Source organism: Vipera ursinii, assembly GCF_947247035.1.
Source record: "Vipera ursinii genome assembly, chromosome: 1".
Lineage (NCBI taxonomy): Eukaryota > Metazoa > Chordata > Lepidosauria > Squamata > Viperidae > Vipera > Vipera ursinii.
In genome coordinates this window covers 357,557,543-357,579,655 of record NC_139512.1, presented here as the reverse complement: position 1 = coordinate 357,579,655, position 22,113 = coordinate 357,557,543, and the positions used below count along the sequence as shown (strand labels likewise).

Below are 22,113 nucleotides of genomic sequence, written 5' to 3'. Positions count from 1 at the left end.
ACGACCGGGTGACCATAGTGATTTAACAACTTGAGAAGTAGGGCAAGAAAGATTGTAAAACGGGGCAAAACCCATTGAACCCCCGGTCATATGTTGAGGATTACCTGCATTGCATATTTCACTCGATGCAGTGTAGAGTTTAAAGCCGGGAGATTTCAAGTTTGGCCCTTTTTAAGAGGAGTGGACTTGAACTCCCAGAATTCCCCAGCCAGCATGGCTGTGCACAGAGGGAGAATGCGGCTGTCCTCTGAGGTTGCTTGTGGGTTCCCTCGAGAGCATCCAGCTGGGCCCCACGCTTGCTTCGGGTGCCCGTTTCCTCCCCCTCCCCCGCAAAGAAAACAACTCAGAGCCAAGAAGTCTGATCAGCCATTCGAAATATATATATATATATGTCTATATATATATTTATCAGCATATGCAAATGAGCAATGGCCCTATTTTTCTCTCCTCCCACCCCACCAGGGAGGCGGTCACTTTGCACTACAAGCTGGGGGGGGGTGCGGGTGGACAGGGGGGGGAGGCGTTGCCGTAATCCAGCATCCTTGTTCCTCTACCTCCGGCTGCACATCTGGGCCTGGCCCAGCTGCACAACATCTGTACAACATTCAGCATTTGAGATGGGAAACTCCAAAGCTCTCTTCTCGCGACAGACAGCAGGCAACCCCCGCCTCAATACCTGCAGACGACCCCCGCCCCCGTCCTCGGACCAGTGTTGCTGGGCCACAGGGCCCCCTCCCACTTCCAGCAGAGGCTGGAGACTCTTCTTGGCCCCCCCCATTCCTCCGGTGAAACCAATCCCCCGCCAGCAGGGTCCAGCTACCCGCTTCTCTCTCCCTCCCTCTCCAGAGACCCAGACCCATTTCTAATTCCTCGGCAAAACTCAACAACAAACCTGTGGCTCACAGCAACCCCACCCCCTTCGGCCCATTCCTGGGGGCTGAAAGGTGAGTTGGCATCACAGCAACCCTACCCCGTCACCCCCACCCACCCCACCCCTCCCACCCCGAGCGTCCAGCAATCCACGGAAGACCTTTCCTCTGAACCCTGCTTCAAAATCAAGGTTAGGCCGGAGTCAGTTTGGAGAGAAAGGGACGAGAGGAGAGCAGGGCCGTTTCCTGCAGCTGGCAGCAGCAGCAGCCCCTACAAAATGCCCACTGAGCTGAGAAGAAGCAGATGGATGGGGAAGATGCTCGGTCTGTCTCCGGGATGGCAAAGTTCTGGGTGCGGAAGAGGCTAGTCCGTCACATCTGCGAGTTCGCAGAGAGTGTTTTCCAGGTCGGTGATGCGCTTCTCGTGATCTTGGATGGTCTGGCGCAGAGTGCGGATTTCTTGCAAGAGGTCCTCGAGGGTGGAGGTCTGGGGGGGGTGAGCAAGAGAGGAGGAGGAGGAGAAAGGGAAAGGGGGAAGGAGAAAAGAAAAAAAGAAGAAGGAAGGAAAAAAGAAGGAAGAAGAAGAATGAAAAGGAGGAGAGTAGAAAAAAGAAAGGAGAGAAGAAAGAGGAAAAATGAAGAGAAGGAGGAGGAAGAAGAGAATGAAAAGGAGAGAAAGAGAATGAAAGGAGGAGAAAAAAAGAAAATAGAGGAGAAAAAGGAGAAAGAAAAAAGAGGAGGAAGAGGAGGGTGGAGGAGGAGGAGAAAAAAGAAAAAGGAGGAGGAAGATGGTGAGGAGGCGAATGAAAAGGAGAAGCAGAAAAGAAGAAAGAAAGGAGAAAGAGGAGAAGAAAGAGGAAAAATGAAGGGGAGGAGGAAGAATGGAAAGGAGAGAAGGAGAAAGAAAGGAGAAGAGAAAGGAAAGAGGAAGGAGGAGGAGAAGGAGAAGAAAGAAAGGAGGAGAGAAGAGGAAAAAAGAGAAGGAGGAAGAGGGGAAGAGAGAAGAAGAATGAAGAGAAAGAGAGGCAAAGAAAGAAAGAACGAGAAGAGGAAAAAAGAAGAGAAGGAGGAGGAAGAGGGGAAGAGAGAAGAATGAAGAGAAAGAGGCAAAGAAAGAAAGAACGAGAAGAGGAAAAAAGAAGAGAAGGAGTAAGAGGGGAAGAGAGAAGAATGAAGAGAAAGGCAAAGAAAAGAAAGAATGAGAAGAGGAAAAAAGAAGAGAAGGAGGAAGAGGGGAAGAATGAAGAGAAAGAGGCAAAGAAAGAAAGAACGAGAAGAGGAAAAAAGAAGAGAAGGAGGAAGAGGGGAAGAGAGAAGAAGAATGAAGAGAAAGAGAGGCAAAGAAAGAAAGAATGAGAAGAGGAAAAAAGAAGAGAAGGAGGAGGAAGAGGGGAACAGAGAAGAATGAAGAGAAAGAGGCAAAGAAAGAAAGAAAGAACGAGGAAAAAAGAAGAGAAGGAGTAAGAGGGGAAGAGAGAAGAATGAAGAGAAAGGCAAAGAAAAGAAAGAATGAGAAGAGGAAAAAAGAAGAGAAGGAGGAGGAAGAGGGGAACAGAGAAGAATGAAGAGAAAGAGGCAAAGAAAGAAAGAACGAGAAGAGGAAAAAAGAAGAGAAGGAGTAAGAGGGGAAGAGAGAAGAGAAAGGCAAAGAAAGAAAGAATGAGAAGAGGAAAAAAGAAGAGAAGGAGGAGGAAGAGGGGAACAGAGAAGAATGAAGAGAAAGAGGCAAAGAAAGAAAGAACGAGAAGAGGAAAAAAGAAGAGAAGGAGGAAGAGGGGAAGAGAGAAGAATGAAGAGAAAGGCAAAGAAAAGAAAGAATGAGAAGAGGAAAAAAGAAGAGAAGGAGGAGGAAGAGGGGAACAGAGAAGAATGAAGAGAAAGAGGCAAAGAAAGAAAGAACGAGAAGAGGAAAAAAGAAGAGAAGGAGTAAGAGGGGAAGAGAGAAGAATGAAGAGAAAGGCAAAGAAAAGAAAGAATGAGAAGAGGAAAAAAGAAGAGAAGGAGGAGGAAGAGGGGAACAGAGAAGAATGAAGAGAAAGAGGCAAAGAAAGAAAGAACGAGAAGAGGAAAAAAGAAGAGAAGGAGTAAGAGGGGAAGAGAGAAGAATGAAGAGAAAGGCAAAGAAAAGAAAGAATGAGAAGAGGAAAAAAGAAGAGAAGGAGGAAGAGGGGAAGAATGAAGAGAAAGAGGCAAAGAAAGAAAGAACGAGAAGAGGAAAAAAGAAGAGAAGGAGGAAGAGGGGAAGAGAGAAGAAGAATGAAGAGAAAGAGAGGCAAAAAAGAAAGAATGAGAAGAGGAAAAAAGAAGAGAAGGAGTAAGAGGGGAAGAGAGAAGAATGAAGAGAAAGGCAAAGAAAGAAAGAAAGAACGAGGAAAAAAGAAGAGAAGGAGGAGGAAGAGGGGAACAGAGAAGAATGAAGAGAAAGAGGCAAAGAAAGAAAGAACGAGAAGAGGAAAAAAGAAGAGAAGGAGTAAGAGGGGAAGAGAGAAGAATGAAGAGAAAGGCAAAGAAAAGAAAGAATGAGAAGAGGAAAAAAGAAGAGAGGGAGGAGGAAGAGGGGAACAGAGAAGAATGAAGAGAAAGAGGCAAAGAAAGAAAGAACGAGAAGAGGAAAAAAGAAGAGAAGGAGTAAGAGGGGAAGAGAGAAGAATGAAGAGAAAGGCAAAGAAAGAAAGAATGAGAAGAGGAAAAAAGAAGAGAAGGAGTAAGAGGGGAAGAGAGAAGAATGAAGAGAAAGGCAAAGAAAGAAAGAAAGAACGAGAAGAGGAAAAAAGAAGAGAAGGAGGAGGAAGAGGGGAACAGAGAAGAATGAAGAGAAAGAGGCAAAGAAAGAAAGAACGAGAAGAGGAAAAAAGAAGAGAAGGAGTAAGAGGGGAAGAGAGAAGAATGAAGAGAAAGGCAAAGAAAAGAAAGAATGAGAAGAGGAAAAAAGAAGAGAAGGAGGAGGAAGAGGGGAACAGAGAAGAATGAAGAGAAAGAGGCAAAGAAAGAAAGAACGAGAAGAGGAAAAAAGAAGAGAAGGAGTAAGAGGGGAAGAGAGAAGAATGAAGAGAAAGGCAAAGAAAAGAAAGAATGAGAAGAGGAAAAAAGAAGAGAAGGAGGAAGAGGGGAAGAATGAAGAGAAAGAGGCAAAGAAAGAAAGAACGAGAAGAGGAAAAAAGAAGAGAAGGAGGAAGAGGGGAAGAGAGAAGAAGAATGAAGAGAAAGAGAGGCAAAGAAAGAAAGAATGAGAAGAGGAAAAAAGAAGAGAAGGAGTAAGAGGGGAAGAGAGAAGAATGAAGAGAAAGGCAAAGAAAGAAAGAAAGAACGAGGAAAAAAGAAGAGAAGGAGGAGGAAGAGGGGAACAGAGAAGAATGAAGAGAAAGAGGCAAAGAAAGAAAGAACGAGAAGAGGAAAAAAGAAGAGAAGGAGTAAGAGGGGAAGAGAGAAGAATGAAGAGAAAGGCAAAGAAAAGAAAGAATGAGAAGAGGAAAAAAGAAGAGAAGGAGGAGGAAGAGGGGAACAGAGAAGAATGAAGAGAAAGAGGCAAAGAAAGAAAGAACGAGAAGAGGAAAAAAGAAGAGAAGGAGTAAGAGGGGAAGAGAGAAGAATGAAGAGAAAGGCAAAGAAAGAAAGAATGAGAAGAGGAAAAAAGAAGAGAAGGAGTAAGAGGGGAAGAGAGAAGAATGAAGAGAAAGGCAAAGAAAGAAAGAAAGAATGAGAAGAGGAAAAAAGAAGAGAAGGAGGAGGAAGAGGGGAACAGAGAAGAATGAAGAGAAAGAGGCAAAGAAAGAAAGAACGAGAAGAGGAAAAAAGAAGACAAGGAGTAAGAGGGGAAGAGAGAAGAATGAAGAGAAAGGCAAAGAAAAAGAATGAGAAGAGGAAAAAAGAAGAGAAGGAGGAGGAAGAGGGGAACAGAGAAGAATGAAGAGAAAGAGGCAAAGAAAGAAAGAACGAGAAGAGGAAAAAAGAAGAGAAGGAGTAAGAGGGGAAGAGAGAAGAATGAAGAGAAAGGCAAAGAAAAGAAAGAATGAGAAGAGGAAAAAAGAAGAGAAGGAGGAGGAAGAGGGGAACAGAGAAGAATGAAGAGAAAGAGGCAAAGAAAGAAAGAACGAGAAGAGGAAAAAAGAAGAGAAGGAGTAAGAGGGGAAGAGAGAAGAATGAAGAGAAAGGCAAAGAAAGAAAGAACGAGAAGAGGAAAAAAGAAGAGAAGGAGTAAGAGGGGAAGAGAGAAGAATGAAGAGAAAGGGAAAAGAAAGAAAGAATGAGAAGAGGAAAAAAGAAGAGAAGGAGGAAGAGGGGAAGAATGAAGAGAAAGAGGCAAAGAAAGAAAGAACGAGAAGAGGAAAAAAGAAGAGAAGGAGGAGGAAGAGGGGAACAGAGAAGAATGAAGAGAAAGAGGCAAAGAAAGAAAGAATGAGAAGAGGAAAAAAGAAGAGAAGGAGTAAGAGGGGAAGAGAGAAGAATGAAGAGAAAGGCAAAGAAAAGAAAGAATGAGAAGAGGAAAAAAGAAGAGAAGGAGGAAGAGGGGAAGAATGAAGAGAAAGAGGCAAAGAAAGAAAACGAGAAGAGGAAAAAAGAAGAGAAGGAGGAAGAGGGGAAGAGAGAAGAATGAAGAGAAAGGCAAAGAAAGAAAGAAAGAACGAGAAGAGGAAAAAAGAAGAGAAGGAGGAGGAAGAGGGGAACAGAGAAGAATGAAGAGAAAGAGGCAAAGAAAGAAAGAACGAGAAGAGGAAAAAAGAAGAGAAGGAGTAAGAGGGGAAGAGAGAAGAATGAAGAGAAAGGCAAAGAAAAGAAAGAATGAGAAGAGGAAAAAAGAAGAGAAGGAGGAAGAGGGGAAGAATGAAGAGAAAGAGGCAAAGAAAGAAAGAACGAGAAGAGGAAAAAAGAAGAGAAGGAGGAAGAGGGGAAGAGAGAAGAATGAAGAGAAAGGCAAAGAAAGAAAGAAAGAATGAGAAGAGGAAAAAAGAAGAGAAGGAGGAAGAGGGGAAGAGAGAAGAAGAATGAAGAGAAAGAGAGGCAAAGAAAGAACGAGAAGACGAAAAAAGAAGAGAAGGAGGAAGAGGGGGAAAAGAGAAGAATGAAGAGAAAGGCAAAGAAAGAAAGAGAATGAGAAGAGGAAAAAAGAAGAGAAGGAGGAGGAAGAGGGGAAGAGAGAAGAAGAATGAAGAGAAAGGGAGGTAAAGAAAGAAAGAAAGAGAACGAGAAGAGGAAAAAAGAAGAGGAGGAGGAGGAGAAGGAGGCGTGTCAGTTAACGGAGGAGGAAGGGGCTGGGTTGATTCCCACAGACAAGGCCCAACATATCTCTCTCTCTCTCTCTCTCTCTCTCTCTCTCTCTCTCTCTCACACACACACACACACACACACACACACACACACACACAACCACACACAAGACGCTCAACCACTCACAGAAAAATTGGCGTCGCAGGCGGGGAGGCCCCTCCGGGAGCCGGGCGGGGGTTTGCTGTCCAGGATGTTCTTCTTACTGACTTTGAGCTCGCGGTTCTTGAGGGGGACGTAGCCGTCCCGGAGGGAGACCAGGAGGGGCTCCGCGTCTTTCCCGGCCAGCCATTCCTCCGCCTCCAGGGCCGGCTCGGGGCCAGGCGTATCCGGGTACAAGTCATCTTGGAAGAGGTCCGACTGCCGAGAATGGGGAGAGGGGAGAGGTCAGTGAGGGGCCCCAGAAACCCCTCCGCGTTTCCCCAGTCACCAACCCCCCCCTCGCCCCCCCAGCCTCCGGGGAGGGTTTGCTCTGCTTTCTAACTCGAATGAGTGAATCCGTGGATCGATGAATGAATCAATGGAAAAGCCGATGAAGCAATCAAAGGACAATTAACAAACTGATAAAGTACTCGATGACACAGGGATTCAGTGAATCGATCGAGCACAAATCAATGAATCGGTGAATCAATGGAGAACCAATCAATCAATCAACCGAGAGAAAATTGAGAACCAACAATCATTCGAGGACAAATCAATCAATCAATGAATTCCAAACAAATGAATGAGTCAGTTGAGAACAAATGAATGAATCAATTGAGAGCAAATCAATCAATGAATCAATCAGTTGAGAACAAATCAATGAATCGAGAACAAATCATTCAATCGAGAACAAATCAATCAATCAGGAACAAATCGATCAATGAATCAATCAATTGAGAACAAATCAATCGAGAACAAATCAATCAATCAATCAATGAATTCCGAACAAATGAATGAATCAATCAAGAACAAATGAATGAATCAATCAATTGAGCACAAATCAATGAATCAGTGAATCAATGGAGAACCAAACAATCAATCAAGAGCAAACTGAGAACCAATCTATCGAGAACAAATCAGTCAATCAACGAATGAATTCCGAACAAATGAATGAATCAATCAAGAACAAATGAATGAATCAATCAAGAACAAATGAATGAATCAATCGAGAATCAATCAATGAATCAATCGAGAACAAATCAATGAATCAATTGAGAAAAAATCAATTGAGAACAAATCAATCGAGAACAATCAATCAATGAAAACAGAACAAATGAATGAATGAATCAATAGAGAACAAATCAATGAATCAGTCAACAAAATCAAGAATTAATCGATTAATCAATCAATGAATGATGGCCAAATCAAACAGGGGGACTAATCCTTTCGATTTTGATGCCTCTCTTAATTCTATGAAAACCTCAAAATAAACAACTGTGTGGTCGCACTGCAAAGACACCCCTTCGTGTTTCGTCCCTGGAAGTTGTGTCCCAAGTTAGGAAACTTTAAAATGTGTGAACTTCCACTCCCAGGATTCCCCGGCTAGCGTTCTGGAAATCTTTTGTAATGGCAGTGGGGTTCCAGGGTAAACGTCTTTCCGCCCCTGGGGGCTCTACCCCATGCAAATGGGCCAAGAGGATGTCATTCTATTTACAGAATACAGAGTGACAGAAGTGGAAGGGACCTTGGAGGTCTTCTAGTCTGACCCCCTGCTCAAACAGGAGAACCTACTAACTACACCGTTCCAGACAACCGACTGTCCAGTTTCTTCTTAAAAGCCTCCGGCGATGGAGCACCCACAGCTTCTGGAGGCAAGCCGTTCCACTGATTGACAAGAGTTAACAGAAGTGGAAGGGACCTTGGAGGTCATCTAGTCCGACCCTCTGCTCAAGCAGAAGACCCTACTACGCCGTTCCAGACCAATTTATTAAAGGCTCACCTTTCGTGGGACGGTCATAACGATGGGCTCGCATTTCCGTTCGTGCAGCTTGTAAAACCTGGGGGGAGGAGGGGAGAGAAGGATGTTATGGGTCTGGGGGCTTCCACAAGCATGAGGAGAGGGCCTCCCCCCAACCAACCCCCATCTCTTTGCCCCCCCCCCAGTCTCATAATCCCCTCCTTGCTTCTGAAAGTGCTTGGATCCAGTTTGTTCCAAGCAGCAATGGGAGAAAAACAACTCTTTGAAAGAAAGGGCTGTTGTTTTTTTTACCCTCCCACCCTAGGAAATTTCTTTTAAAGTCATACAATCTCCCCCTCCCCTCACTCACTGACACACACACACACACACACCTGCTGTTTGGGGGGGGGTTTGTCCTCTTCGCATCAATCTTGCCCCACGGTTCTCAACCCGGACCACTTTTCAAGACGGGTGTGGATTTCAGATGAGTTCAAGTGACAACCGCTTTACTTAGTGGTGTGGAGGTGGGGACGTCCATTGTGGCCATAAGTCAAGGACTTGTGGATTGTCACAAGATCGTCCCGAAGGTGCTGCTTTTTCCAGGAGGCAGCTGGTGGTTGTTTTCCTTTGAAGAGGTTTCGCTTCTCATCCCAGAAGCTTCTTCAGGTTCTGACCGGAGGGTGTGGAACAGGAGGACTTATACTCCTTGCAGAGAGCCGGTCCTTTGCCTTCTTTCAGAGAGTCGTTGAGGCTACTTGGAGGTTACCTGTGTCCTTAAGGTCATCTGGGTGGTGCAAATGGGTAGGGAGGCTCCTTGGCTGCAGGATGTTTTGTGCCCTGTGTCCCTCCTGTAGCCAAGGAGGCTCCACACCCATTTGCACCACCGAAGTGTCCTTAAGGACACAGGTAAGCCTCCAAGCGGCCTCAACGACTGTCTAGAAGGATGCAAATGACCAGCTGTCTGCAAGGAGTATAAATCCTTCCCATTGAAGACGTTTTGCTTCTCATCCGAGAAGCATCTTCGGCTCTGATTGCATGGTACGGAATGGAAGGATTTATACTCCTTGCAGAGAGCCGGTCGTTTGCCTTCTTTTAGAGAGTCGTTGAGACCACCTGGAGGTTGACCTGTGTATTTGCGGGTCACCTGAGTGGTGCAAATGGGTGTGGAAGTTCCTTGTAGCAGTTCCAAGAAGTCTCCACACCCATTTGCACCACTCAGGTGACCCCCAAATACACATATAAACCTCCAAGTGGCCTCAACGACTCTCTAAAAGAAGGCAAACGACCGGCTCTCTGCAAGGAGTATAAATCCTCCCATTCCTCCCCCCCCCGTCCACTCAGAGCTGAAGAAGCTTCTGGGATGAGAAGCGAAACCTCTTCAAAGAGAAAGTCCAGTTGCCTCTTGACGAAAGCCCCTTTGGGACAACCCTGACCTGGGGGACGGAGATTGTCACAAGAGCTCTGCCCTGGGGACAGCCCCCCCTCCCTCCGCTCGGATTTCGGCCCCGGAGCCTCACCTGGCGATTTCGCACTTGCTGACGTCCAGCCCCCGTTTGGGCATGAAGCCCATCCCCCGCTGGGGCTCCTTGCTGCTGTAGGTGCTCAGGTAGTGGACGTAAGGCGCCTCGTCCGTGATCTCGAAGTAGCGGATGCTGCTGTCCCCCTGCGGGGAAGGAGGCCGGGGTCTCAGTCCGGGGGGGGGGCGGCCACCCACCCCTCCCAGCTCTCTGCCCCAGAGGGAGGGGAGGAAGTTCCTCCCAAGCCAGCCAAGACATTTTGCGAATATCTTCCTTCCTCCTTCCTCCCTCCTTCCCTCTCTCCTTCCTTCCATCCTCCCTCCCACTTCCTCCCTCCCTCCCTCTTTCCTTCCTTCCTTCCATCCTCTCTCCCTCCATCCTTCCCTCTCTCCTTCCTTCTATCCTCCCTCCCTCTTTCTCCCTCCCTCCTTCCTTCTATCCTCTCTCCCTCCCTCTCTTCCTTCCTTCTATCCTCCCTCCCTTTCTCCCTCCCTTCTTCTATCCTCCCTCCTTCCTTCCTTCCATCCTCCCTCCCTCCCTCCTATCCTCCCTCCCTACTTCTCCCTCCCTCCTTCCTTCCTTCCATCCTCTCTCTCCCTCCATCCTTCCTTCTATCCTCCCTCCCTCTTTCTCCCTTCCTCCTTCCTTCCTTCCATCCTCTCTCCCTCCCTCCCTCCTATCCTCCCTCCCTTTTTCTCCTTCCCTCCTTCCTTCTATCCTCCCTCCCTTTCTCCCTCCCTTCTTCTATCCTCCCTCCTTCTCCCTCCCTCCTTCCTTCCTTCCATCCACCTCCCTCCATTTCCTTCCTTCCCTTTCTCCCTCCCTCTCCCCTTACTTGCTTCTATCCTCCCTTCCTCCCTCTCTCCTTCCCATCCACCTCTCCCTCCCTCCCTCCCTCCCTCCATTCCCTTTATCCTCCCTCCATTACCTTCCTTCCATCCATCCACCCACCCTCTTCCTTCCATCCTTTCCTTCCTTCGTCCCACCCACCCCCTGCCTCCTCCTCCCTTCCATCCTTCTTTTTCTCCTTCCCCCCTCCTCCCTCCCTTCCCTCCTCCCTCCCTCTCTTCCTTTCTTCCTTTCCTTCCTGGGCAGCTGTCCAGATTCAAGAGCAGAGAAGGGCATCCGGTGGGGGAAAGCGTGCTCACACAAAGCTCCCGTCTGCAGTGCTTAACAGGTGTGCGAGAAGAGGCTTTGAGAGTGCACGGACGCTCACCCCCGTCTCTTGGCAACTCTTTCACGGGTGTGCAAAAAGTTGCTTGAGAGGGCAAGGGTGCACACACACACCCTCATCCCTTTGCAACTCCTGAACGCGGGTGTAAAACAGTGCTTTGAAGAGCACACAGATGCTCACACACGCCCTCTCTTTGCAACTCCTTCACGAGTGTGCCAAACATTGCCCTGAGATGCGCATGGATGCGCGCACCCCATCTCTTTACTCCCTCATGAGTGTGCAAATCAGAGCTTGGAGATTGCATGGATGTGGGCACGCCCCACCCATCTGCAACTCTTGAGGGAGCCGGCTCTGTTTGCGCACCAAAAGCACCTTTTCGCCTTCTGAATCTGAAAGGGGAAGCACAGGGTCCCGTCCCCCCCGAGGAATAACACCCCCCCCCTCGCTGGGTGCCCCCTATTCTGTGATACACCCCCCCCAAAAAAAACCCATCACCCCTGCAAGTTGCATTTATGAGCTATTCTGGATAAGCAAAATTACAACGAAGCTGCAGCGGGCAAGGATGATGGGACTTGGGGTCCAACCTCTTCGGAGGACGCATGCCGAATTGGGTGGCTCCGAATTCAAAATCCACCCCTGCCCACCCCCCCCATTTGTCATTTGCCTCTCTTGGCGGGATTCCTTCAGAAATAACTGGATGTTTTGGTCCCCGCGTTTCGAGAAGCACAACGTTCCAGGAATGAGACTGATTTCCGGTGTGTGTGTGTGTGTTGTTGTTGTTGTAAAAGTTACACAGGTCCCACCCACCCGGATCTCAGCTCTGCAGGGCGTGTTAAGAAAGGAAAGGTAGCAGAGGAGGGAAGAGGTATAGGCCGACCTTTGGCGCCAAGATTTAAAAGTATTATTATTATTATTGGCTGGAGAGGGGAACTGGCAGAGGGGTGTGTGTGGGGGGGGGGTTTCTGGCTATCCCACTCCCCAAATCCCTGGGGGAAAGTTAAACTTCCTCCCCTGTTGACCTACCTTTCCGCACAGGTAGACTATGCTGGAATCAGGGTCGTAAAAGGGCAGGAGAACCCCGTTGCTGGTGTCCATCTCCTGCAGGGCGATGGGCTCCTCAAAGTTCTTCTGCAAAGCCAGGAAAGGAGTCAGGACACCCCCCCCAGACACTCCAAGACCCATGTGCACACAGCTGGGGGAGGACCCAGGCTGGCACCTCCCCCTCCAGCCCCCCCTCCACAATTCCAACCCCTGGATTCATCCAGGATGATGATGATGTCAGTTTTAGCCCAAACCCTCCAGAAGGGCCACATCCTTGGCCTATCCCAAGGAATAGAACCGAGGGATTCCCCCAGAGGACATCTAGTCTGACCTCTCCCTGATCTCCCTCCTCTTCGCCTCATGCATGCTAACACGCCTCTCCTCCCTCAGCTGAGCTGCAGTGCCCCATGGGCTACGCCAGGGGGAATTCTGGGAGTTGAAGTCCACAGGTCTTAAAAGTAGCCAAGATGGAAGACCCCCTGGGCTGCACAGACTACATCAGGGGTCTTCCAACTTGGCCCTTTTATGACGTGTGGATTTCAACTCCCAGGATTCCTCAACCAGACACAATTCCTCAATTCTGGGAGTTGAAGTCCATACGTGGAAGACCCCTGTTTTAAAGCATCCTGGCTGAGGAATTCTGGGAGTTGAAGTCCACAAGCCATCAAAGGGCCAAGTGGGAAGACCCCTGTCTTAAAGCATCCTGGCTGAGGAATTCTGGGAGTTGAAGTCCACCAGTCATAAAAGGGCCAAGTGGGAAGATTCCTGGATTCCTAGTCCATTTCTAGCCCCCCCCCATTTTAGAATGCCCCCATCCTTTTTTTTTGCAGCCCCCTGCCCAGGAACACAGCACACCCCCATGCTTCCCTCCATCCTTCCTCCACCCCAGAAATCCACAGCAATCGGACTCTGGGAACCGGGCATTGTCCAGGGATGGACTGAGCAGTCAGAACTGGAAGTCAAATCAACTTGAAGCCCAAGCCTTGGTGACCTCTTCAACTTCCCAGCTAAGCTTTTTGGCCCTGGGATCACCTGGTGGCCTCCCATCCAAATGTTAACTGCTGAAGCCTGTGGAGTCAAGGTGGGTGAGGTGGTGCCCTCTGGTGTGCAATCAGAATCCTGCAGTTGTTAAATTAGTCACACGGTCGTTAAGTGAATCCGGCATCCCCCTCCATGGACTTTGCTTGTCAGAAGGTCGCAAAAGGGGATCACGTCACACACACCCCCGGGACGCGGCGACCATCATAAATATGAGTCGGTTGCCAAGCTTGTCTGAATTTTGATCACGTGGGCCTGGGGATGTTGCGACAGTCGTTAAGTGTGAAAAATGCGACGTCGCTTTTTTCAGTGCCGTTGTAACTTTGAGCGGCCACTAAACAAAGCGCTGTAAGACGAGGACCACCTGTCCTTATTTTAATAAATTAGCTCAACTCGATGCTTGGTTTCAATATCTTTGCAGGACTGACTTTCAGGTGTGTGTGTGTGTGTGTGTAAATTTGATGATGACTTTCAGGAGCCTTTGCAGCACTGACTTCTATGTGTGAGCGTGCAAATTTGTGTGTATGTAAATCTGTGGCTCCGTTTTAGCACTTTTGCAGCACTGACTTCCATGGGAATCTGTGTGTGTGTGTGTATTGTGTAAATTTGTCTCTGTGTATAAATTTATGACTCAGTTTCAGGATCTTTGCAGTACTTTCATGGGGATCCGTTTGTGTCTGTGTACCTGTGTGTGTAAAATCGATGCTCAGTCTACAATCTTTGTAGCATAGACTTCCGTGGGGATCTGTTTGTGTGTGTGTGTGTGTTGTGTTAATTCTGTCTGTGTGTAAAAAAATTATGCCTCAGGATCTTTGTAGCACTTTCATGGGGATCTGTTTGTGTCTGTGTGCTTGTGTGTGTGTGTGTGTGTGTGTGTGTGTGTGTGCAAATTCGATGCTCAGTCTCAGGATCTTTGTGGAACACACTTCCATGGGGTTCGGTTTGTGTGTGTCTGTGTGTAAATTTGTAAGTTTCATGCTCAGTCTCATGATCTTTGTAGCACAGACTTCCATGGGTATCTGCTGTGGTGTCTGTGTGTAGACGTGTGTGTAAATTCGATGCTCAGTCTCACAATCTTCGTAGCACAGACTTCCATGGGTGTCTGTTTGTGTGTGCCTGTGTGTGTAAATTCGATGCTCAGTCTCAGGACCTTTGCAGGACCGACTCATGGCGTGTGCATGCATGTGCACGCGTGTTCTGGACTTGGTGCATGTGGGAACGCCCACCCCCTTGCTCCTGCCTGTGGGCGTCCATCCTCCTGCGACGTCCCCTGCCCGAATGTGGCCCCTGGCCTGCCCCCCAGAAACAGGAGGGGGAGTTGGGCAGGGCAATGCCCAGGTTCCCAGATGTGGGTCCGGGGGGGGGTCCACACCATGCAGCCCTACTACCGGGTCCCAGAGTCCCAGCTCCCGCTGGCTCATGCGGGTGAACCCCGTGGTGAAGATCTGTCCTTCGCGGGTAAAGATGGCGCGCATGGGCCTCATCCCTTCGTGGGCCGCCAACCTCTCCTGGCAGACGGGAAAGAGAGCGTTACGGGGCCGGCCGGGGCACAGAGAAGCTGGCTGGCCAGAGGGGCAAAGAAGAGGAAAGGCCAGGGGCACAGACACACACACACCCCTCAAGCCAAAATTGGGCAACTATGGCAACTTTATGATTTGTGGACTTCAACTCCCAGAATTCCTGAGCCAGCCAGCTCAGGAATTCTGGGAGTTAAAGTCTACCTATCTTAAAGCATGCCAGGTGGGGAATTCTGGGAGTTGAAGTCTACCTATCTTACAGCATGCCAAGGGGGGAATTCTGGGAGTGGAAGTTCACTTATCTTAAAGCATGCCGGCTGGGGAATTCTGGGAGTTGAACTGTATTTGCTAGCTCTGTATTTCCTGTAATGTAAGCTGCCCAGAGTTGCTTTGGACAACAAAACAGGCAGCATGTCGAATTTAAGAAGTGCCATGAAGTAAAATAAAGTAATAAAATACAAGGTGAAAAAAAAAAGAATTTATAACATAATATAAAATAAATAAGATATAAAAAATAATGAGGAAATGAGATGAAATAAAACAAAATGAAACAAATAGAGTAAATGAAACATATGACATCAAACGAACGAATAAATAATAATAGTAAAACATAAAACAAACGAAGTGTAAACAAGATAAGGCATCGAAACAGAAAACAAACGACAAAAATAAAATGAAATGAAACATCTAATAACCAAATGAATAAAACGCAAAATAAAACAATAAAGCAAAATGTAAAACAAAGCAAGAAATTAAATTATAAAATAAAACGTAATAAAATAAAAAACCATGAAATAAAATCAAATTATTATTATTATTATTATTATTATTATTATTATTATTATTATTATTATTATTATTATTATTATTAACAACAACAACAATAAATAATAATAATAATAATAATAATAATAATAATAATAATAATAATAATAATAATAATAATAATAATAATAATGTAAAAGGAGAGATGCCCTGGCCATTTTTGCAGTTCTATTTTTTGTAGGTTGAGCAAACGGCTGTCCTCTCTTGACCTGCCCCCCCACCTAGAATTCGGGGGGGATCCCCCTTTGCTTTCGGCCACCTTTCTGCTCCTCTTCTCCTCCTGTGGAGTCAAAGGTCAAGATATCCTTGCGTAGCCCCCCCATGCACCCCTTCTTCTCCACCGCCCACCCCGGAGACCCCAGGCGTGGGCTGCCCCAGTGGACGCCCGCCGTCCATACCAAATCCCAGAGGGCCAGCTGCCGCTCGCTCATCTTGCTGAAGCCGGTGGTGAAGACGCGGCCATCGGCCAGAAAGATGGCCCGGACGGGGCGTGCCCCCTCGTGGGGCTTGAGGGTCTCCTGGGGGCAACGGTTAGTGGGTTAGATCACACAGACACGGCAACCACAAAGCATTCGTACGGTGTTTCTCAACCTCGTCCCCTTTAGCACGGGTGGACTTCAACTCCCAGAATTCCCCCCGGCTGGCTGGGGAATCCTGGGAGTTGAAGTCCACGGGTCTTAAAAGAGGGGTCTTCCAACTTGGCCCTTTGATGACTTGGGGACTTCAACTCCCAGAATTCCTCAGCCAGGATGCTTGAAGACGGGCACGCGTGCCTGGCTGAGGAATTCTGGGAGTTGAAGTCCACCAGTCCTAAAAGAGCCAAGTTGGAAGACCCCTGTCTTAAAGCATCCTGGCTAAGGAATTCTGGGAGTTGAAGTCCACAGAAGATCCCTGTCTTAAAGCATCCTGGCTGAGGAATTCTGGGAGTTGAAGTCCACAAGTCATCAAAGGGCTAAGTTGGAAGATCCCTGGCTTAAACGTTCCAAGGTTGCATATCTCTAGTGTAGCCCATGGGGCACTGCAGCTCAGCTGAGGGGGAGAGGCGTGTTAGAATGCATGAGGCGAAGAGGAGGGAGATCAGGGAGAGGTCAGACTAGATGTCCTCTGGGGGAAATCCCTCGGTTCCATTCCTCAGGATAGGCCAAGGATGTGGCCCTTCGGGAGGGTTTGGGTTAAAACTGACATCATCATCATCGTGGATGAATCCGGGGGGTTGGAATTGTGGGGGGGGGCTGGAGGGGGAGGTGCCAGCCTGGGTCCTCCCCCCACTGTGTGCACATGGGTCTTGGAGTGTCTGGGGGGCGGGTCCTGACTCCTTTCCTGGCTTTGCAGAAGAACTTTGAGGAGCCCTTCGCCCTGCAGGAGATGGACACCAGCAACGGGGTTCTCCTGCCCTTTTAAGACCCTGATTCCAGCATAGTCTACCTGTGTGGTAGACTAGAGAATTCTGGGAGTTGAAGTCCACCCCTCTTAAAGTGGATGAGGTTGAGAAAACACCGTAGATTAAACCATTTAGTAGAGGTCAGTCACCCCAAAGCACCCCAAAAGAAAGCAGACCCCCTTTAATGGTACGGACGCCTACAACCGCCTGCCTGGCGCTTCACCAGTGGGACTGAAGCTCCTGTCTACCTCGGAGAAAGGGAGCAGCCATACAGATGGGGAAGATGGGAACTGTAGTCTAATTCATTGGTTTGGACAAGAGGATTTAACCAAGCCGGGATGGAGCACAGCTTCATTTTATTCCTGAAAGTTAGGTTATTTCTGTGCCGATTCGGACAGTGGCGCCCGAGTTTACTGTTGAATTTAGCACGTCTGGCAGGGATGGTTATAGGCATGGAGTCAAAAAAGGCAAGATGGCGGCTGCCACCAAGCAAAGGGACCCCCTCCCTTTGTTGTTTTGGTTGCCATCTTGACTTTTCTGACCTCTGAGAAAGGTCTGGACTGTCCATTTAATCCCGTCGCCAGCAGAGTAAGATCAAACTAGGATCAAAATAAGCCAGCAGAGTCACCAGGATCAGTAAAATGCAGAATTCTCCACCCAAGCTGGGAGAATGAAGTTAACTAAACCGCTTGAGAGAGTCATTCCCCAGCAGCTGCAGCGCCTTTATTTCCAAATGTTATCTGGGAAATCAGAGAGTTGGCTTGGAGTATCCACAGAGAAGAAGCTGGGGGATTCTGGGAGTGGAAGCCCACCCCTCTTAAAGCATGCCGGCTGGGGGATTCTGGGAGTGGAAGCCCACCCCTCTTAAAGCAGGCTGGCTGGGGAATTCTAGGAATTAATGTCCTCCCTTCTTAGAGCAAGCTGGCTGGGGGATTCTGGGAGTGGAAGTCCACCCCTCTCAAAGCCTGCTGGCTGGGGATTCTGGAAGCGGAAGTCCATCCCTTTTAAGGTTGGAAACACTGGTCTGAACCACCCAGAGCAGGGGTAGGCCACCTTGGCTCTTTGATGACTCGTGGACTTCAACTCCCAGAATTCCTGAGCCAGCCACGCTGAGGAGAAATGGAGAGGTTTCCAAGCTGAGCCACACTAGCTGAGGAATTATTATTATTTTTTATTATTATTAATTTTATTTATATGCCGCCCTTCTCCCGAAGGACTCAGGGCGGTGAACAGGGTGTTGAAGTCCACAAGGTATGAAGGGGCCACAGTTTCCCCATGCTGGCTCAGGAATTCTGGGAGTTGAAGTGCACAAGTCATGAAGGGGCCATAGTTCCCCCTTAATGGCTCAGGAATTCTGGGAGTTGATGTCCACCAGTCATGAAGGGGTCATAGTTTCCCCATGCTGGCTCAGCTATTCTGGGAGTTGAAGTCCACCAGTCATGAAGGGGTCATAGTTCCCCCATGCTGGCTGAGGAATTCTGGGAGTTGAAGTCCACAAGTCATGAAAGGGCCATAGTTCCCCCATGCTGGCTCAGGAATTCTGGGAGTTGAAGTCCACAAGTCATGAAGGGGCCATAGTTCCCCCTTAATGGCTCAGGAATTCTGGGAGTTGAAGTCCACCAGTCATAAAAGGGTCATAGTTTCCCCATGCTGGCTCAGCTATTCTGGGAGTTGAAGTCCACCAGTCATGAAGGGGCCACAGTTCCCCCATGCTGGCTCAGGAATTCTGGGAGTTGAAGTCCACAAGTCATGAAGGGGTCATAGTTCCCCCATGCTGTCTCAGGAATTCTGGGAGTTGAAGTCCACCAGTCATGAAGGGGTCATAGTTCCCCCATGCTGGCTCAGGAATTCTGGGAGTTGAAGTCCACAAGTCATGAAGGGGCCACAGTTCCCCATGCTGGCTCAGGAATTCTGGGAGTTGAAGTCCACAAGTCATGAAGGGGCCACAGTTCCCCATGCTGGCTCAGGAATTCTGGGAGTTGAAGTCCATGAGTCATAAAAGAGCCAAGGTTGCCTACCTCTGACCCAGAGGATGCCAAACGAAGGAAGAAAAACTTGCCTCTACCCCACATGCTGGGGGCAGGTAAGGCAGTCCCCACCACCACCCACCACCCCGGTCGGTCTGACTCACAGCCACAACCAGGTGCTGCCGGGGGTCGATGATGCGCAGGTGCTTGTCCTTGCAAGTGGTCACAATCTGGCTGCCGTTGCGGTTCCAGCACACGTTGTAAATGACATCCGTGTGCAGGTCGTCCAGCGTCAGCAGCGCCTCCCCGGTGCCCACGTTCCACAGCATGATCACGTTGTCCCCCCCTGTTCAGAGAGGCCATCAGGACACAGTAAAAGGACCCCGGTCGCCCAACCCCCCCCCACCCCCTTCACCGTCCCATTTCAGGTAGTCCTCAACTTACGACCGCAATCGAGCCCGACCTTTCTGATGCTAAGTGAAACAGCTGAGAAGTGGGTTGTGCCCCATTTTGCCACCTTCCTTGCCAGGGCTGTTAAGTGAACCCCCTGCAGTTTTTTAAGTTAATAACACGGTCCTTAAGTGAATATGCCTCCCCCCCACACCCCCGATTGACTTTGTCAGAAGGTTGCAAAAGAGGATCGCCTGACCCCCGGGACCGTCATAAGTACGAGTCAGTTACTCAAGCGTGCGAATTTTGACCACGTAACCCACGGGGATGTTGCAATGGCCGTGTGAAAAATGATCATAAATGGCTTTTTTTCCAGTGCCGTTGTGTAATAATAATAATAAAGTTGGAAGGGACCTTGGAGGTCATCTAGTCCAACCCCCTGCTCAGGTAGGAAACCCTACACTATTTCGGACAAATGGCTGTCCAGTCTCTTCTTAAAAACTTCCAGTGTTGGAGCATTCACAGCTTCTGGAGGCAGGTTCTTAATAATAATAATAATAATAATAATAATAATAATAATAATAATAATAATAATAATAATAATAATAATAATAATAATAATAATAATGTTGGAAGGGACCTTGGAGGTCATCTAGTCCAACCCCCTGCTCAGGCAGGAAACCCTGTACCATTTCAGACCAACGGCTGTCCAGTCTCTTCTTAAAAACTTCCAGTGTTGGAGCATTCACAGCTTCTGGAGGCAAGGAGTTCCACTGGTTAATTGCTCTCACCGTCAGGAAGTTTCTCCTTAGTTCTAGGTTGCTTCTCTGCTTGACTAGTTTCCATCCGTTGTAACTTGAATGGTCACTAAACAAATCGTTGTAAGCCGAGCACTGCCTGTAATTTCGCCTCATTGCTCCAACCGGAGCAGGACGCGTTCATTCCTGTTGTGAGTTGAGTGTGCATTTTAATTTTAGTCTGTATACTTATATTAGGTGCTTTTCATATTTTATTTTTTATTTATTTTATTTTAATTCCATTTATATCCCGAGTCGCTTCAAAACCAGAGGAACAGCAGGTAAATTTTGTAACAACAACAAAAATAATATTGGTGGCTGGCTATTAACCGTCTACTTTCCCCAGCCGAAGAGGAGGTTGCTTCGGCCTCTCACGTAACCAAAATGAAGCTGGAAAAACAGAAGGGGTGCAGGAACACTGGGAGCCATCCGGGAGAGAGAAGGGAAAATTTGGGCAGTTTTTAAGGCCAGGCTGGCTGGGGGATTCTGGGAGTTGTAGTCCACCCATCGTCAAGTGGCCCAGGTCGAGAAATTCTGGACTAAGGATGGGTGCTCCATCTTTGGGGGTTTTAAAGAAGGGATCAGACAGCCGTTGGTCTCTAGAATGATATAGGACCTCCTGCTTGAGCAGGGGGTTGGACTAGATGACCTCCAAGGTCCCTTCCAACTCCATTATTGCGTGTTCTGATTATCTTTAAGATCCTGCCCAGGTCACATCTGGAAAGATTTATTATGGGCTTTATCATGCTATATTTACCCCTTGCCCATTAGTCATGATATATTTTTGTAGGGTTGTTAATTTTTCCCCCTGTGTATTGTGTGTTTGTGTTGTCCAATGCCAAGAATCACCCCGCCTGAGTCGAGCAGCCTTTTATAAATCCTGAATCCATCCATCCACCCATTCAATAAAAATTAAAAATAGATAAGCAGACTAAGTGACTGCAATTTTTCTATGTTGGGAAAGGAAGAGGAAAGCCCGGACAAATTAACCTGGGAAGACTCAAGACGGTCTTTTTCCTTTAAAGGAAGGAGTTAAGATTCTAGTCCCTATCGAATTCCAGGGTTGGGGGGACTCAGACAGCCATTCCTGATGATGCTTCCAAGGCAAAAGCATTCAGCTTCCCACTTACATACGCCAGGTAGATGGGTGTTTCTCAACAAGACAACTCTAAGATGGGTGGACTTCAACTCCCAGCTTTGGGATCTGGCTGGGGAATTCTGGGAGTTGCCAGAATTTCAGTTGCCAAAGTTGAGATAGAGCATTCTTTATGCGTGGACTTCAACTCCCCGAATCCTTTGCAATGACTGTGCTGGCTGGGGAATTCTGGGAGTTGAATTCTACCCATCTTAAAGGTTGCTGAGGTTGAGAAACACTGGCTTTCCCCCGAGGAACTGCATCCCAACGGGGGTCCCCAGGGTGGGTGGAGAGGGTCTTACCTGCGCTGAGTAAAACGTTGCGGGCCGTGGGGTGCCAGGTTAGGATGCCCACCCGCTTGGAATGCCCTTCTAGGGTCACCACCGGCTCTGTCAGGTTCCGCATGGGCAGGAAATCCGGAATCTGCCAGACCTGGAGGGAGAGAAAAGGGTCTTCGGGTCAAGTGAGAACTTGGCTAAAAGTCGCCAAAAACTAACCAACGAGAGAAGCAACCTTAGGACTAAGGAGGAATTTCCCGACAGTGAGAACGATTAACCAGTGGAACTCCTTGCCTCCAGAAGCGGTGAATGCTCCAGCACTGGAAGCTTTTAAGAAGAGACTGAAATGGTATAGGGTTTCCTGACTGAGGAAGGGGTTGGACTAGATGACCTCCAAGGTCCCTTCCGACTTTACTATTAGTAACAACCTGCCTCCAGAAGCGGTGAATGCTCCAACACTGGAAGTTTTTAAGAAGAGACTGGACAGCCATTTGTCTGAAATGGTATAAGGTTTCCTGCCTGAGCAGGGGGTTGGACTAGATGACCTCCAAGGTCCCTTCCATCATCTTCATCATCATCGTCGTCGTTGTATTGTTGTTGTTATTGTTGTTGTAACAACAGACAGGTTAAGTCCCAATTGATCCCAAAACTTCGATGGCTAAGCCAGGCAGTGGTTAAGTGAGTTTTGCCCCATTTTATGACTGTTTTTAAGTGAGTCACTGCAGTTGTTAAGTCAGTAACACGGTGGTTAAGTGAGTCTGATTTCCCCACTTTGCTTATCAGAAGGTGGCCCCAGGAGACTGCGACCGTCATAACTACGAGTCAGTTGCCCCTCGTTCTGAATCTTGATCACGTGACCACGGGGATGCCACAATGGTCGTAAGGGTGAAAAACGGCCATAAATCACCTGTTTCACGGCTGCTGTAACTTCACTCACTGAATCAATGGCTGTAAATCAAGGACTCCCCGTATAAAGGATAACAACATCCAATATAAAATTAAATCAAATCATAAAATCAAATCATAAAAGAATAAATAATATT

General features: G+C 48.0%; 1 protein-coding gene and 1 long non-coding RNA gene across 4 annotated transcripts in view; both read right to left on the bottom strand.

Moving 5' to 3' along the window:
• Positions 1-22,113, bottom strand: part of LOC310632899 — a 339,863-nt gene that overhangs the window by 40,497 nt on the left and 277,253 nt on the right. The window lies entirely within an intron of this gene.
• Positions 1,011-22,113, bottom strand: part of CORO6 (coronin 6) — a 43,157-nt gene continuing 22,054 nt past the window's right edge. The window contains exons 4-12 of one of the 3 annotated variants that reach the window (XM_083379803.1): positions 21,095-21,224; positions 18,635-18,816; positions 15,521-15,640; positions 14,169-14,288; positions 11,725-11,829; positions 9,528-9,673; positions 8,053-8,110; positions 6,261-6,491; positions 1,011-1,356 (exon numbers count right to left, since the gene is read on the bottom strand). In XM_083379803.1, the coding sequence (XP_083235929.1) occupies positions 1,234-1,356; positions 6,261-6,491; positions 8,053-8,110; positions 9,528-9,673; positions 11,725-11,829; positions 14,169-14,288; positions 15,521-15,640; positions 18,635-18,816; positions 21,095-21,224 (1,215 nt within the window). In that variant the 3' untranslated portion in view covers positions 1,011-1,233. The remainder of the gene's footprint in view (positions 1,357-6,260; positions 6,492-8,052; positions 8,111-9,527; positions 9,674-11,724; positions 11,830-14,168; positions 14,289-15,520; positions 15,641-18,634; positions 18,817-21,094; positions 21,225-22,113) is intronic. The other 2 variants (XM_083379802.1, XM_083379801.1) reach the window with 2 other exon arrangements.